Consider the following 18,064-nt stretch of genomic DNA (forward strand, 5'->3'; position numbering starts at 1 on the left):
GTGCGCAGGCGTACACATATTGGTCGCCATTTGTATGAAACGTGCGAAGGAAGACAACGATGTTAAAGAAGATCTTTGTAGTTGTTTGACAATAAACATTTTGCCTGAATAAATAATTAAGCAAATCCAACACATACATATCACTAGGCACAACTGTAAGTCTGGTAGTAGCGCTTTGATTAGGTTTAACACACAGAAAAGTTCGTATAAAAATAGATTATCTCCCTTACTACAAATACTATTTAAAGCCCCCCTTTTCAGATGGGCTTTTTAGGGGGGAAAAAACTCGGGAAGATTGACAAGATGCAAAAAAAATACTTAACGAAAGATTTGAAATGCAACAGGTAAAACTTTTTATATTAGGCTCTAAATATTCATCTTGCGAGACGGTAAACAAACTAGAAACAAAACAAAAAGCACGAAAAAAGGGGGTATTTTTTATCTTAATTTTTGATAAACAATTTAACAGAAGGGAAGGAAAACATAAAGATCCTTTCTATCTGGATTTTCTTTGTAAATTTAAAATTGTTTTGTTTTTTGACTGTTTTATTTTAATTCATTTGGCAATCATGCCACATCTGTTTATTTTATTTTATTGGGAAAAGGAAAAAAATAGATGAGTGGTTTTGCTGAGCAACTGAAGTATCATGCATCAGGCCAGCAATATTAATTATTATTTTTTTTACAATTTAGCCGACAGACAACAAAGCTTGGTGTTTTATCAGAATTTTTTTTAATTATTTAATTTATTTGAAGCATTTCACATTTTATGCCAATACATAGATTAGGTCTATCAAGAAAACAAACAACCTAATTAATATAACAGGTTCTATTGTATATGATTATGAGAAAGTGGGTGAAATTTAAAAAAAGAAAGAAAAGGGGGGGTCATGGATTATACAAACTACTTTACATTAATTTTTGAAAGATATAAATATAAACAACTTTGCATTGTTTGAAAGATATAAATATGAACTACTTTGCAATAAGCAACTGTTATAATTAGAAATTGTTTTCAAAATGACAGGAAATGATTATACATAAAAGGGAGTATTACACAAATGTACCCCAAGAACTTAAGTATGTCAAAATACAGCAAAACTGACTACATCAAATAATGTATATAAGAGTACTCCAAAAAACAAACATTCAAACAACACATGGTATAAGAAGCTAGAAGTGTTAAAGCAGGGAAAGTGTTAATGTTCAAATCTGTAGAACTTCAATAACAAATTTTCATATGTTTTTTTGTCAAGCCTGCAACAGTTTGTTGCACCAGGGGAAACAACCATCCTTCATTCTGTTAGCATTTGCAGCTGCATCAGCATTTAAAGGTTCAGTCTTTTGTTAAAGATATTTGGAACATCAATGACTGTCAATAGATATATGAAGATGAGTGCCATGGTATGAGTGCCAATGAGACAACTCCATCCAAGTATCAATGTATAAAAAGTAAAAAATTATACATGTAGATCAAAGTACAGCCTTTAACACGGAGCTTGGCTCACACCGAACGGTGAAAAAATATTTTAAATGTAAATTAATATTAATTATACATACATGTATATATAGACACATTATTAAAATTGATATGATGCATCGATAATTAGGTAAATTATAATGGTAAAAACTATTTCTATAAATTTCAGATTTAACAATGACTTAGAGGGATTAACAATCAACAGCTAAGATGGATGGTGGTGTTGCCACACTGCCTATGGGAAGGCCCTTCCAACCAAGCAATTACCAATATATGCCCCCCAAGCCAAATCATCAACAACTGCAGAAGCCACCTAGTTACCAACAGCCACAACAGAATGCCACCCAACAGCCACCAGCCGGTGTGGATCCAAGCAAAGACCCGAATCAAGCTGCTGCAGGGCAGGTGGTCATGTTTGACGGTAAACGGATGAGAAAAGCAGTACACAGGAAAACAGTTGATTATAATTCTGCAGTGATTAAATATATAGAGGTATATATATAACTGAATGAATGAATTATCTCTAACATTTGTTTAGAAATCAGAAGCTGTGGTAAGATTGCCAAGGAGAACTTTCCACCATAGATAAAATGATGTAAACGTTTGCCAATAGAGGTTACCAAAATGCCATTCAAATATGAGAAAAACCCATATGAATACACAGACCTGGACATGGCAAAAGTAAAACATTTTAAACAAAAAAACTAACAAAACACATTATCATTGAAAAAATAAATATAGTATCATTTAGGTAAAACTTGTTTTAAATGTGCAAAACACACAGTTGCAAGGTGATTAAGTTGAAAAGCACTGCATATTTCACTGAATATTGTTAAACAGTGATTGCTAGTGATAGAAAAAATAGAAAAAAACATGTTTGGAAATTTATTGTACACTTACATATATGTAAAAAGGATACTTCTAAAAAGTAAAATCAGATAAAATACTGAACTACAAGGAAAATTCAAAACAGAGTCCCTAAGTAATCAAATGGCAAAATCAAAAGCTCCAACACATCAAATGAATGATAAACAGTCTAAATGTTTTTTGGGCTCCCTAAGGACATAAAAAAGAATATGGGAAATATGAATCAAGTCCATAATACCTTTTAGCTCGAAGATCATGGCATTACATATAAATTATATTTAGAATAGCCCTAATATATAAATATTTTGTTTTGTAGAATCGGTGTTGGCAGAGAGATGATAGAGATGTCAGGGCTGTTATGCCAGATGCTTTGTATCAGATAGATGTAAGTGTAGACTTCATTGCAACAGACGTTAAAGAGTTGATGCCAACATATTCATTTGGTTTAGGGCTATTACATTAAAAAACACACATGAAATGTCATCTATGGGTGGGTGTCACCAAAGTCACTTGAATTTTACTTATTTAAAAAAAGGCTAGAAAAATGTATGTAGTTTTAAGTATCTATGTATTTAATATATTTGTATGCCCCGCCCCTAGAAGGGGGCATTTAGTGTTACCTTCAGCTTTGTCAGTCTGTCCATCTGTATGTACCTCCCAAAATTGGTTTCTGTTCTCAAACTTAAGTATGCTTTAACCAAATGTTATGAAACTTGTGAACATTTACTTATTACCACAAAACTCAGATCAAGTACCTATTTGGGCTGCATCACTTTTACTGTTCTTCAGTTATGTCCCTTTAAACGTTATATATGTCATGGCATAGGGAGCATCATTTGTGTCCTAAAGATGCATTCCTCATTTATGTTTTAATCATTTATTGAGAAATTCATTTGTATGTGGTGTCGTATATTATTTTTTTTGTACAATGAAAATGAAAGTGGAATTCTAATATTGAATCTATGGGAGGTAACTCCAATTTAAAATTTCCTTCTCAGGGTACCATGTTTGATAAAAAGGAAAAGCTCTCAGATTAAATCAGTTTTAAACAAAACACAAACTACAAAGGGCTACATTGATGCATAAGTTATAAGAAAATTTCACTAGATACAAATGAAAGAACTTCACTTTGGGATTACATTGGGTTCACAGTACATGTACATGTATACCTATCTTTACTGTAAATGGTATATATTAGCGTAATGGTTTGTCCATGTTGGTTTTAGTCGTGAGACAAATCCAATATATTATGTAGTTACTAGTAGAGCTTCGTTTAATGTAAAAAAACTCAGGGGATTTCATTTTGAACCATACATTCATTTAAAATCAGTAGAACTCTGCACTATATATATTTGATATCTGGTTACACATACTATGGTCCAGTAAAATGACGAATATTTATTGGACCCAATGACCTAGACATGATGAAGGCATGATGAATCACTGGCAAAAAGTTTTAAATTAGAAGAATGGATAGACACACGTAAGGGCTCTTCTAGAAAAAAATCAGATATAAGAATAACTAAGGCATACGTACAAGGGGAAAATTCCTATGTCCATGGGACATAAAAAAAAACATGCTTGGAATTTAAAAAAACCCATCTGAAGCATTTTCTGAAACAAATGACAATGTTTATAAAAGCATATTTTGCTAGGTCAAAAATATCTTTAAAAACCTACTTTCTAGATCATTGGGCACACCTGTTATATTTGTTTAACCATGCCACTTAATTTTGAAAATGTGATTACTTTTTCAGCTGACTCCACCATTGAGTATGAAAACTAATCCAATGAACTGTGTCACAACAAAGTTTATAAGAACATCAACAAATAAATTCAGATGCCCAATATTCTGTCTTGCTGTAAGTTTATAGATATTTATTAAATTCTCTTTGCCTATATTACTGTAATCACTACCTCCATAGTTCTCATACAACAGCTTTCAGACATGACTCATGAGCAGAATTTATTGGCTATGAGAAGTTAATTATCAATGAGGCTACTATGTGTGAGATGTTATCAAGTTTACATTCTTGAAGTGTAAAACTATCTAAAAAGGGGGGATGAGGGGAACAGAACTATCATTATTAACAAATAAACTGGAATTTCTACATGTATAGATATAAAAATATTAGCTACTGTTTCTAAGCTTTTTTGCTAGAGCTGTGTCCGTTTGCTAAAAACAATCATACTGCAGCTCTTAACTGATATTATATCAATATGAAGGAGACCAAACTAATGTAGAAATCTTTCATCTTGACAATTTTTGTCATCACATTTATACATGTTCGTTTTAAGAGGATTTCTGTCTCTTTGATGTGTACCAGAAATATCTCATTCTTATTTTAGTGTCGTACATTTTGTCATATGAAATTTATCAAATTTGTAGGAAGTTCATGAAAACGGAAATTGATGCCTTGGAACCCAAGTGTAAAAAACATCATTCTCATCTTTATATTGTCCTTATAGAAAGTATTATGGTAAAAAATGAAAAATAAAGAGAGTTTATACAATAATGAACTAAATATTCCAATTTCAGTGGACACCTGAAGGTAGAAGACTTGTAACTGGAGCATCCAGTGGGGAATTCACTTTATGGAATGGTTTAACTTTCAACTTTGAAACTATTTTGCAAGTAAGTCTTGTCATTTGTTTTAGTTGTTGTTAAATCAAAAGTATTTACAATTATTTATTGATTTTTTTGTGCAGGACCATGTTTACTGAGCAAAAATAAATTATTTTATGCCTCAGCTGCAGCTAAGTGGGCATTAAGTGTTACCCTTGTCTGTCTGTAAGTTCCAAAATTAGTTTCTGTTCTCTAACTTTAGTTTGTCTAAACCAAATGTAGCGAACCTTGGACACACTGCTTATTTAATAAGGCTATTCCATTAAAATGAATGTGGGAGGGTAGAAAAGGACTTTCAAAATATCCCTACAACCAAGAACCATTTTTATGCCCCCATTTATTGAAATAAGTTTTGGTCTGTACGTCAGTGCGTCTTGTCTGGCTTCAGGTTAAAGTTTTTGGTTGAGGTAGTTTTTGATGAAGTTGAAGTCCAATCAACTTAAAACTTAGTAAACACATGTTCCCTATCATTTGATCTTTCTAATTTTAATGCCAATTAGAGTTTTTACCCCATTTTCTTGGTCCACTGAACATAGAAAATGATAATGTGGATGGGGCACCTGTGTGCTATGGACACATTCTTGTTAAGATAATTTTGCATAATGGTAATAGACACATACTGCAAAAGACCCTTGACCCCTGTTCAATAATTAAATTTCCCTTCCTACCCTCCAACATACATTTTAATGGAAAAGCCCTAACACAAATGCAGATAAAGTGGGGCCGCACGGAAACATTCTCCATGTATTTGAGTTTATCATATAAAAGCTACTGAATGTAAATTAATTGGGGACATTTATAAAGGACCTTTGATTGTCAGTAATGTCAGTCATATCGGAACAACAAAGAACAAGTACACTACATATTTTTTAATATTTCTACAAAATAATTTCTTTTAAACATTCTAATTGTAATGGCAGTACTGTGGATTAATTTAATTTCTTGGATATCAATTTTAGTGCTTTGCATATTTGTGGCTATTTGATTTTGGGGTTTAGTCTAACTCTGCATTCAAAACTTATTGTAAATTTTTATGTTATTTGTTGAACATTTGAATTCATGGTTCAACTGTACCTACTAAACTCACGAAAATTGGTATCCAACGAAAAAAAAATGAATTCACAGTAAATAAAATTGTTTTTTTCAGGCCCACGATACATCAGTACGAGCAATGGTGTGGAGTAACAATGACTCGTGGATGATAACTGGAGATCATTCAGGATTTATCAAGTATTGGCAGTCCAATATGAACAATGTAAAGATGTTTCAAGGACATAAGGAGCCCGTTCGTGGGATCAGGTGGGATTCTGGACGTAAAGTAACCATGGCAACCATCCTCTTGATTAGGATTGAAGCCATTATTGTTTCTACGTTATATTATTACAGAATGTCCGCAGACATGTTGACTTGCTGTACTCTTGCATATGGATTTCAAAGTAATTGTGAAAATTTACGAGAAAATCTGCCAAAATTACAAGAAATATTCTATGGGGAGGCAGTCACATAGAATTTTTCAAATCTTTGGCAAATTTGGAAATCTAGTTTTAGAAATCTGTTTCTATTGATCTATTTGATTGAACTTCTGCCAGTGTTAAATCTGGATACAAGTGTCACAATCGGAAAAAATCTCATATGCAAGAGTTCAGTTGTTCATTTTAAATATGAAAATATGAACATTGACAAATGGTTGATGGTTTGTCAGATCAGAAATGCACAAATAAAGGCGCAAGCCCTTCAATCAGGAGGTACAATAGTTTGATAATAAAGGCAGAAGCCCAAGTATTTATAGACAATCATGTATGTAGGGACTAAATAAAGGCATTGCCCACATTTCATCAATTTTTTGCATGTTTGTACATGTAATAATAAAATAAAGGCGTATTGCCCAGTTTGCCCAGAAAAATAAAGGCATATTGCCCAGTTTGCCAAGGGAAAATAAAGGCTTTAAGCCCTTCTGCCCTATTTATTTAGATTATATAATGTAGAATTGTATAAAAATAAAGGCATATAGCCCACTGAATTATCATTTAAGTATATTTTGTTAAATTTGAAATTGTGTATATACAAATTTCTGTTAAATTGTTATTCTGTAATTTATTTGGCTTATTTAATAAAAATTTGAAAATCACAAAACTTTTTTTTTAATTCTTCAAACTCCAGTTAAATCCCATGCTTTACTTGTACATCAAAATTATGGAGGGTTAGAAATATTGCAAAAATGCCTTTCTGTCTAAAATAACAACTGATCTGACTGACACGAAAGAAGTCCATTGTTTTAGGTTTAGGTGAAGAGATTTGGTGCAGCTCTCATTTACATGTATTTATTATGATTTGCAGATGTTTTATATTCCAAAAATTACAAGTATAAAAAATTTCAGAGAAAGATGAGACCAGGAGCAGATTATAAACATAAATAAAAACAAACAACAAACCTTCAAACACACTCACCCACACACCAGGATGTATTTACACTATTTGTCCAGATATTTTGATGAATTATTTTAATGAATTAAGGATGAGATTGTGAAAAGTATTTCCTTGGAGACAATGTATTCTTGATAAAGATTTTATCATGTCTATAATTTAAGTATAAGATTGCCCTTGTGGCATGATGGTATTAGACAAATTTTAAAAAATGCACTTTTTACATTTTAAAACTACAAAGCAGTTCAAAGACTTGCATTCAGATGAATTCATAAATGATTATGTAACTGCATAGGCTTAAGTTATAAAGTGTGCCATGTGAAATGACAACATTGTCCTAACAAGTGTGAAAGGTTTTGATACATGACCGATTCACATACATGATAAACATAGGTTTTCTTGAACACTTGAGAAACGTAATACAATGGCTCTGAGAGGTTTTGTATTTTAAGATATCCAAGACACAAATGCTAGCTTACATGTACAAGGAATAGATTACATTAAAATGTAGGCATCCTTTCAATACAAAAAAATGTTTTTAAATGATGAACTATAAACTTGTGATTACTTTTAGTCGTAGGATTCTTTGTGAGCAGAGTCGGTCTCAATAACTGAACAGGTTTCTTTGTGCATTACATAAATATTACTTTCCTTTGGTTTGCTTACACAACAATCATTTATCAGTTCACTGTACTGCCTTCAACAAAGTAATCAAGTTATAATGTTTCTAAATAAGAGGCTGTTCTCGAATATAATGTGCATGTGGGTAACTTGACACAGTTGTGTACTCATGGTACTTGCATCATGCAGTTTCTTTCGTTGGTTTTTCTTTTAATTCTTACTTTGCAGAATTTTATAATTTTGCACAAATGTCAAATGAAATTTAATAGTTGAACAGGAATGATATTATTTGTTAAGGGAAAAGGGATAACATATAAATGTATACAAGACTGACAATGCTATGATCAACTTATTTCTGCTTTTAACGCTGTTCTTCATTTTGTTTTCATTTTGTGGAAGATTATTGTATTTTTAAATGCATCTAAGTTATCAATATATTATATGGTTACAGTTGTGAACCTGAAATTGCAAGGTATCTGTCTGATTGTGTAATCAATCAATGAATAAGAAATTAAAATCAGTAAACTGACAGTTTTAGTCTTTTTGACTGAATTTGTATATTGAGTAATTTTATTTGACTACCAAATGAAGAACAGCAATCAAAGCACTGCTTTTGAAATGTGTCACTTGGGATTTTTGCTTCCTGGTCATCAAACTGCTTTGGATGGTACACCATTTTGAGATTTGCATCTTGGGAATCATCCATTTGAAAAGGAATTTTGTTTAGGAAATGGTTAAGAAACAAGCTTTCAAAAATGACAATGTGCATTCAACATGTGAATTTTTTAGACTGGTCTTAGTTAATATTTATCTACATTTGAAGAAAAACAACATCACTGGTAGAGTCGTCTTATTATGAAGAATTTCAAGCTATCACTTCAACATTTTGTATACTGTGCTTTCATAGATACTCCATTTAATGGTTTCATTGAGTTGGTTAGAAGTAGTTTGGATTTTTATTGTGTAGCTCTTAAATTTCTGACAACCTCCATGCATAAATCTACAAAAAGTGATACCTCCACAAAGATGACAAAGTTCAAGAAAATGGAATCCTGTGTAAAACATGTAAAACTTTCTATACATAAACGAAAAAACACAAAAGTTGTAAAAACAGAATTGAAATGAATTCAAACAGGTGTGAAATCCAGCATTCAACATGCACTAATCTCACAAGTGTGCATGGTACATGTAATAACCAGTTTATGGAAATCACTCCCAACAAATATTCTCTACACATAAAATCACTGTATTTCTACAGGTTACACAAAATGTATATCAGCTCGGACTAAAGTAAAAAAAGACATCATAGAAGAAGTTTTAATTATCTGAAGATTTTTATAATACATGTACCTTTCTGATGTTCACATGTCAATGAATTTCTTGTAAAAATTGCAGCATTTTTGTAAGGATATATGTTGTTTTCCTGTGATCTATCTATCATTGCTCTCTGGAATGAGAACTCAGTTCAATAAATGGTTAGCAGTTGCCATAATTCCATTTATTTCTTTGGTAATTGAAGATGAATTTGCCATTTACTTTCTACCATGGATGATTCTTAAAAACAATAATATAACCATGCACATTGTTTTTTCCTCTTCCCCTACAGTTTTTCTCCATCTGACAATAAATTTACGACTTGTTCTGATGATGGTACTGTTCGAATCTGGGATTTCCAGAAATGCCAAGAAGAGAAGATTTTGAGAGGTATGTATTTCTTTTCAAAACTCTTGTCCCTGTTCAAATAGAATAAGGGTTCATAGTAAGCTTTGATCCAGAGAATAATAATGCCCCTGGGGCTTTCACTTTTACCCTTGTTGTTTTCACAACCAAATGATATAAATCAAGTACACATTACTTATTATTACCAATCAAATTTCGAATTTGGGTGATGTCCCTTTCATTGGTCTTGAGTTGTGTCCTTCTGTAAGATGAAATGTTTCATTATATCAGGGAATAGGATATTCTGATGCCAGCATCAGATTTAACTGTTTGATGTTGTTGTCTTAAAACGTTCAAATGCTATACCCTGCCTATAGTATGATCTAGGGACCATATGGTTTTCTGGTGCATCTGTTTCTTTTTATGCCCCATCTACGGTAGTAGGAGGGCATTATGTTTTCTGGTCTGTGCGTCCGTTCGTCTGTGCGTCCGTCCGTCCGTCTGTCCCGCTTCAGGTTAAAGTTTTTGGTCAAGGTAATTTTTGATGAAGTTGAAGTCCAATCGACTTCAAACTTGGTACACATGTTCCCTATGATATGATCTTTCTAATTTTAATGCCAAATTAGAGTTTTTACCCCAATGTCAGGGTCCACTGAACATGGAAATTGATAGTGCGAGTGGGGCATTCGTGTACTGGGGACACATTCTTGTTATATCTCTTTAAACATGTTTAAAAAGACCATACAAATTGGGAGTAAGGTAGATAACCATAAACTTGAAACTTTACTATTATTATGTGTTCATTATTATGATGAAAATACATGCCAAAATTACCTTTTGAACTTTTGACTCTTTGTTTACAATTCAATTATAAAGTGATAGAGCAAGGGGGCACTATCGACTCATGTGATACCCACACTTTAGGCTGGGGGAAGGGGACTATATTGCTTTCACCTTGTTTGACAGTCCATCTTGCTTTTTGTCTGTTCATGCAACCGATAGTTATGTCACACTTTTCTCAGTTTCTACTGAATAGATTTTTTTGCAGTTTACATTTAAATCATTAAAACATGTTTTTGAAAACATTCATAACATACTTATAAAAGTCCAGTATGTATTTAAGGGACTGAAAAGGGGTATCAATAGGTCAAAAATTTGAAAAATCTACAATTAAATTGAAACCCTATGGACAAATATATGGTGTTTCAGAACTCATGAAAACAAAATATGCAAAAATGTTCTTAAGATGGTACTAACCAAGTATTGTTACATTGCAATTGGTCCGAATGACACGTCCAATGTGACACAAAGGGACTGAAAATTAGTTCCCAAATTGACCTAATTTAAAAAGAACCTCTTTTCAAGGAATAATGAACCAATTAAAACAAGTGTTCTTAGTTAGAATATATTGAAAATGCTACAAGCAGAGGTCAAAGATTAAATTTATTAAAATTACATTTAAATGCTGTAAGATTTTGTCCATTGGTTAAAAGATCTTGTCTTTTGACAAATTAATAGATTTTAGAACACCTGTTTGTTTTGGACAACCAATGCATTAGAATAGGGACATATGGTTGGAACCCCCCCTTTTTATACGACCGCAAATTTTGAAAAAATTTTCGTCGTATATTGCTATCACGTTGGCGTCTGCGTCGTCGTCGTCGTCGTCGTCGTCGTCGTCGTCGTCGTCGTCGTCCGGCGTCCGAATACTTTTAGTTTTCGCACTCTAACTTTAGTAAAAGTGAATAGAAATCTATGAAATTTTAACACAAGGTTTATGACCATAAAAGGAAGGTTGGTATTGATTTTGGGAGTTTTGGTCCCAACATTTTAGGAATAAGGGGCCAAAAAGGGCCCAAATAAGCATTTTCTTGGTTTTCGCACCATAACTTTAGTTTAAGTTAATAGAAATCTATGAAATTTTGACGCAAGGTTTATGACCACAAAAGAAAGATTGGGATTGATTTTGGGAGTTTTGGTTTCAATAGTTTAGGAATAAGGGGCCAATAAAGGGCCCAAATAAGCATTTTTCTTGGTTTTTGCACAATAACCTTAGGTTAAGTAAATGGAAATCTATGAAATTTAAACACAATGTTTATGACCACAAAAGGAAGGTTGGTATTTATTTTGGGAGTTTAGGACCCAACAGATTAGGAATTAGGGGCCAAAAAGGGACCCAAATAAGCATTTTTCTTGGTTTTCGCACTATAATGTTAGTATAAGTAAATACAAATCTATGAAATTTAAACACAAGGCTTATGACCATAAAAGGAAGGTTGGTATTGATTTTGGGAGTTTTGGTCCCAACAGTTTAGGAAAAAGGGGCCCAAAGGGTCCAAAATTAAACTTTGTTTGATTTCATCAAAATTGAATAATTGGGGTTCTTTGATATGCCGAATCTAACTGTATATGTAGATTCTCAACTTTTGGTCCCGTTTTCAAATTGGTCTACATTAAGGTCCAAAGGGTCCAAAATTAAACTTAGTTTGATTTTGACAAAAAATGAATCGGTTGGGTTCTTTGATATGTTGAATCTAAAAATGTACTTAGATTCTTGATTATTGAAGTTTTTTTGGTCCAGTTTTCAAATTGGTCTACATTAAGGTCCAAAGGGTCCAAAATTAAACTTTGTTTGATTTCATCAAAAATTGAATCCTTGGGGTTCTTTGATATGCCAAATCTAACTGTGTATGTAGATTCTTCATTTTTGGTACTGTTTTCAAATTTCAAATTCTACATTAAAGTCCAAAGGGTCCAAAATTAAACTAAGTTTGATTTTAACAAAAATTGAATTCTTGGGCCTCTTTGATATGCTGAATCTAAACATGTACTTAGATTTTTGATTATGGGCCCAGTTTTCAAGTTGGTCCAAATCAGGATCTAAAATTATTATATTAAGTATTGTGCAATAGCAAGTCTTTTCAATTGCACAGTATTGTGCAATGGCAAGAAATATCTAATTGCACAATATTGTGAAATAGCAAATTTTTTTTTAATTAGAGTTATCTTTCTTTGTCCAGAATAGTAAGCAAGAAATATCCTATTTGTGCAATAGCAAGAATTTTTTTTAATTGGAGTTATCTTTCTTTGTCCAGAATCAACTTAAATCTTTGTTATATACAATATACAATGTATATACACTTTTTACTACCAACTGATAAATTTAAATAATCTTTACCATTCAGTGATAACAAGCAGTTTTTTTACATCTTAATATTTTATGATGTATTTAAATGAGTAGTTATTGTTGCAAACTCCATTAGAAATTTGAATTGATATCAGTTTTGAAAAAGGGAAACGGGGATGTGAAAAAAAAGGGGGGGGGTTAAATTTTTCTCATTTCAGATTTCATAAATAAAAAGAAAATTTCTTCAAACATTTTTTTGAGAGGATTAATATTCAACAGCATAGTGATTTGCTCAAAGGCAAAAAAAACCTTTTAAGTTCATTAGACCACATTCATTCTGTGTCAGAAACCTATGCTGTGTCAACTATTTAATTTTAGATTTAAAAAGTTTGAAGAAGAAATCTTTAATTGATTTGTAAAATCTTGGCATTTGTTTTGTGTAAAAAAAAACCATGTAATGTCAAAAATTTGATCACAATCCAAATTCAGAGCTGTATCATGCTTGAATGTTTTGTCCATACTTGCCCCAACTGTTCAGGGTTCGACCTCTGCGGTCGTATAAAGCTGCGCCCTGCGGAGCACCTGGTTATCCTTGGTTGGGAACCCCCCTTCCCCCTTTTGAAAATGGCTGGATAGGCCCTAGTCATTGAATGTATAGATGCCAGTGTTTTCCCACCAAAAAATCAATATAAGTTATTTCTAGTAATACATTTGATACATATGTAAATCCATAAAAAATAATGACTTGTCCTCTTATTTGAACACCAGAAAAACAGTCACTATTGAAATATGGAAACAAAAATGAAAATTTCTGTTATATCACCACAATTTGTTTTTGGTTTGGGGGTGGGGGGGGAGGAGTAATTTAAAAATCACAGTGTCCATCTGTCCATTTACTTTGCAATTGCAACAATGCTGCCCTAGGATGTGCATAAAGGAATATAATTCTGGTCCAAATTATAAAAAGGGAATTAATCAAATTAACTTACTTCAGGATGAAACAGATGATTTGGTTGCAAGTTGTATCCACTTGTTGGTATCTCAATGGACTTATGTAGTAACATTTGCTTTCACTTGGTGTCCCTTTCATGAAATCCACTTTTGAAACCACTGGGCAAAACTGGTCCAAAGTCGACCACAATCTTTTTTATGGGTGGCTACTTTTAAAAATGCTGCCACAGGAAAAAAAACCATCACCACCATGGCTAAAAATAGATTACCTATAAGAGTAAAATCCAATTATTCATTAACATAAAATCTGTCAAAGCAAGAATGTTAAGAATATTGAGATCTACCTTGAATTATTTTAGACAAGGCAGATGTCTCCCGATTTTGTTTTATGAGGTTTTTTTCTTGTATGCAAGATGTTCAAAACTGACTTTTATTATTGTGATAGCAAGTGTATTGTCTAGTGGGGAAAGTGGGTACCTATTTTGTGTTATCAAGATGTGATAGAATTTCAAACCCAGACCTTGAAACACAGAAAGATAATACATACTGTAATTGGGTAGTTTGGACTCTTGTTATTGTGGAGTTGTTATAGGAATTATTTCCTATTTTCATAATGTGAACCAGTTTTAATTATGGAATTTCCCCTCATTTCTTGGAGTTTGGAACTTAAAGAGTAATATTTGAGCAATTTAAAGGTTTCTCGGAATATTGCCATATATAATACTACCCTATATATATTGATTTTTTTCAGAATTATTTTTGTGGTTTCCCTTAGAAAATTATGAACTTTGCCATCATTTTTATAATATCTACCAGATTGCAAATTCCTAAACCCCTCTTTTATCAAATTGTAATATAGCTGTTTTAAATTAGAATCAGAACAATATAATCCCGTTGGGCGACTCCTGCTTTATTTTTTTATCCAATTTGTTATTATTTGGGGTTTCCCCCTAAGCAGATCAAAGACTCTGCCATTTCTCATTTCTCAGAGGCCCTTTTTTCAAGGAAAAAATAATGGTTGATTATATAGGCAATCACTGAAGCAAGACCAGATTGGGCCTATCTTAGGCAGTCAATGGGTCCCCTCTTATGAAAATTTCTTGATCCACCACTGTTTCTGATAAAGGGGGTATATTTATTTGTTTGTTTAGATTGATACTGAACAGTCTAATTTGTGACCTGTTCAATGAATTGCACACATCTATAAAATTTCTCATTTCTTTTTTTCTTATCACATAAAGATAACTAAAATTCCTTCACTGTAGGATCATGCTAATTTTTGAGAAAATCTGTATATGAAATAAGCAATGCAAAACTCTTCAAGGCTTTCATCTTGAGTGTGGACAAAGAAAGACAAATAAATATTGTCACATGTGATTCTGTACTAGATTAGTTCCCTTTATTGATCTCTGTCCATTAATTAGATAGTTTCAGGAAAGTGTAGGCTTAGCAAACATTTAGTTTAAGTGGTCTTTACAGCTGATTACATTGAGTGTGTAGGTAAAGGTAATATCTTTGGTTAGCAATGCTTGCTAGCTGAACTGTGAAGTCATTACCAGTATTAGATTAGGTAAACTAATCTCCTTTAGGAGCAAACTAGTTTGACAGTTAACCAATCTATCTGTCTCAGTGTCTGTAAAGTACTAGGCTCCATCAAAAGGAGGGTAGTAATACCTTACTTTATAATGACTTCACGGTTCAGCTAGCAAGCAAGCTAACCATAAGATATTACATTTACCTACACACTCAATGCAATCAGCTGTAAATGGTTAAAGGGTCTGAATCTTAATAAAAAAAACCTCATTTTTAAGAAGTGGGAAGTTATTTCAGACACCACCCAGTTCTCCCACTTCTTTCAACCTAATAATATAGCTTCCAGTGTGGATATTTGAAAAGGAGTAGGTCCGGTAAGGGCCGATTTTGGCCTCAAATTTCAGGTTCGTCCAACGAAAGTTTTTGGCCACTTTTTAAACACTTAAGTGTCTATTTCAATTGATTCGATTAGTTTATGTGAAAGATTTTAACTGATTTAGTCATTAAAATCGCTCTGATTCAAGCTTAAATACGAAAAATCTATCAAATATGCCTAAAAACGTCACTTTTCAGATGGTTTTTGTCAAAAATGAAAGTGGCCGCATCCGTGTTCATCCTCAACCTTTACATATGTTTTGTATTATCATCAAATACAACTTACTTTTCAATATTATGAATGAACACGAATGCGGCCACTTTCATTTTAGACGAAAACCGTCTAAAAATTAACCAAAATGCTAAAATTTTTAAGATTTCAGTAATTTAGCATGACTTAATGATGCTAGAACGCAATAATTGTGCATTGTTTTGTCAAAAACAGCTCATATTTATGTAGCAGAAGCAGTTTACTTTCCAAAATATAGCTTACAGATTACATTTTCACAATTTTCCAAAACTGCTATATTTTGGGGCCAAAAAGGGTCTTACTGAACCTACTCCTTTGCCACTGGATGTTGATAAGCAAAGGATCAATCAGATTTGTAGCTAGAATGTCACTAAAGAATTATTTAGGATCATGATGCTCTCGGTCTCTGACTTTCAATAGTCAAACTGCAATCTAAAGTGAAGCACTTCTTGAAAGGTATTAAATAGTATTTTTTTTGTTTTCTAAAGGAACCCCCCCCCCCAAAAAAAAAAAAAACATCCAAAAAAACAAACAAAAACAACAACAAACCCACTGATTTCAACTGTTCAATGTTGAATACAGATATGCATATAGTGTGATCTGAATATAAACCAAACATTTTTGTGAATTAACTAGGACATGGTGCTGATGTGAAATGTGTAGGCTGGCATCCACATAAAAGTCTGATAGCCTCCGGAAGTAAAGACAACCAGCAGCCATTGAAATTATGGGATGCTAAAACTGGATCCTGCCTAGCTACATTGTAAGTCAACATTATAGGATGTGCCAAATCAATTTTTAATTTTGCCCCTGTCCTTAATTTTTATGATATATTTATCAACACGATCAATCTATTGTAATTAATAAGAAATTTTTGATAGTGTTAATTTGGACATTGTCTGGCATTATTGTATGTAGTAACTATACTATAGTTGGTAAAAAAGGGCAAATCCTTTATATGACTCAAGAAATTGATGTTGTCTATACTGTAGTCGTGACCCATATCATAAAAGTATGCATTGAAGTTCAATAAATGTGTGAAAAACATAAATACATCATTCTGTTAAAAAAATTTGTAAAATCAAATGCAATTAAGACTTTCTAAAAGTATGGAGATGAATAGCACATCTCTTATTTTATGATTGCCAATGAGACAATTATCAACCAGCATGATCAGAGACCAAATGATGGGAATTTAAGGAAGTCTGCACAGCTCTCAACAATAAACAAAATTCATACTCTGTAGTTAGCTATAAGTATGAATGACACCAACATAACAAAATATAACATAATTCAAACCTATGTCAGACCTGATTTTGGGTACCAAATAAATTGAATGATGTTTTCTTTACGTCACATTAGTACAAAAATGTCTACATCAGGAAGATGTGGAAACCAGACTTCAGGGGTTGAAGTCATAAAACTTTGCTCAGTGCTTGGAGCACATAAATCATGCTTGAAACATGGAATCCAATATTTTGATTGTTTTTTTTTGGAGTCTTGAGTACAAATAACCGACTCGAAAGTTCTATGACTTCAATCCCAGAGATTGTTCCTATAATATTTCAGGCATGCTCATAAAATGACAGTAATGCAGCTCCAGTGGAATAAGAATGGTAACTGGTTACTGACAGCATCACGTGATCATCTCATTAAACTGTTTGACATACGTAACATGAAGGAGGAGGTCCAGACATTTAAAGGACATAAAAAAGAAGCTACAGGTATACTTGATATTTTAAAAAAATCGGTAGTCTCCATGAGGGCTTTTCCATTAAAATGTATATGGGAGGGTAGGAAGAGAAGTTTAATTATTGAATGTGGGTCATTGGTCTTTTTTCAGTATTATCATTATGCAAAATTATCTAAATAATGGTTCTTGGTTGTAGGGATATTTTGAAAGTCTCTTCCTGTCCATCCACACACATTTAAATAGAACAGCGCTGAATATATATTCAGATTAAAAAACATTGTTTGATGTACAAGATTATTAAAAATTTCAGATATAAGTCATAGATTTGATGGTAACAAGTTGATTTTGCATAATAGTTGAAATTGGGAACTAATATTTCCCCCTTTTTGTGTTACATACAAATCTAAAATTAAACTTCAGTACGTTTCTCATGACAGTGTACTTTTGAAGTGTCTTTA

At 32.5% G+C, this 18,064-nt stretch overlaps 1 protein-coding gene across 2 annotated transcripts in view; it reads left to right on the plus strand.

Annotated features, from left to right (window-relative positions):
- The window catches only part of LOC139500951 (pre-mRNA 3' end processing protein WDR33-like), a 40,400-nt gene continuing 22,336 nt past the window's right edge, over positions 1 to 18,064 (plus strand). Inside the window, exons 1-9 of one of the 2 annotated variants that reach the window (XM_071289879.1) lie at positions 1 to 155; positions 1,650 to 1,972; positions 2,664 to 2,732; positions 4,105 to 4,209; positions 4,887 to 4,982; positions 6,121 to 6,272; positions 9,625 to 9,722; positions 16,550 to 16,676; positions 17,483 to 17,637. In XM_071289879.1, the coding sequence (XP_071145980.1) occupies positions 1,691 to 1,972; positions 2,664 to 2,732; positions 4,105 to 4,209; positions 4,887 to 4,982; positions 6,121 to 6,272; positions 9,625 to 9,722; positions 16,550 to 16,676; positions 17,483 to 17,637 (1,084 nt within the window). In that variant the 5' untranslated portion in view covers positions 1 to 155; positions 1,650 to 1,690. Of the gene's footprint in view, positions 201 to 1,649; positions 1,973 to 2,663; positions 2,733 to 4,104; positions 4,210 to 4,886; positions 4,983 to 6,120; positions 6,273 to 9,624; positions 9,723 to 16,549; positions 16,677 to 17,482; positions 17,638 to 18,064 lie in introns of both variants that reach the window. The other variant, XM_071289880.1, reaches the window with a different exon arrangement.

Source organism: Mytilus edulis, chromosome 13 (assembly GCF_963676685.1).
Source record: "Mytilus edulis chromosome 13, xbMytEdul2.2, whole genome shotgun sequence".
Taxonomy (NCBI): domain Eukaryota; kingdom Metazoa; phylum Mollusca; class Bivalvia; order Mytilida; family Mytilidae; genus Mytilus; species Mytilus edulis.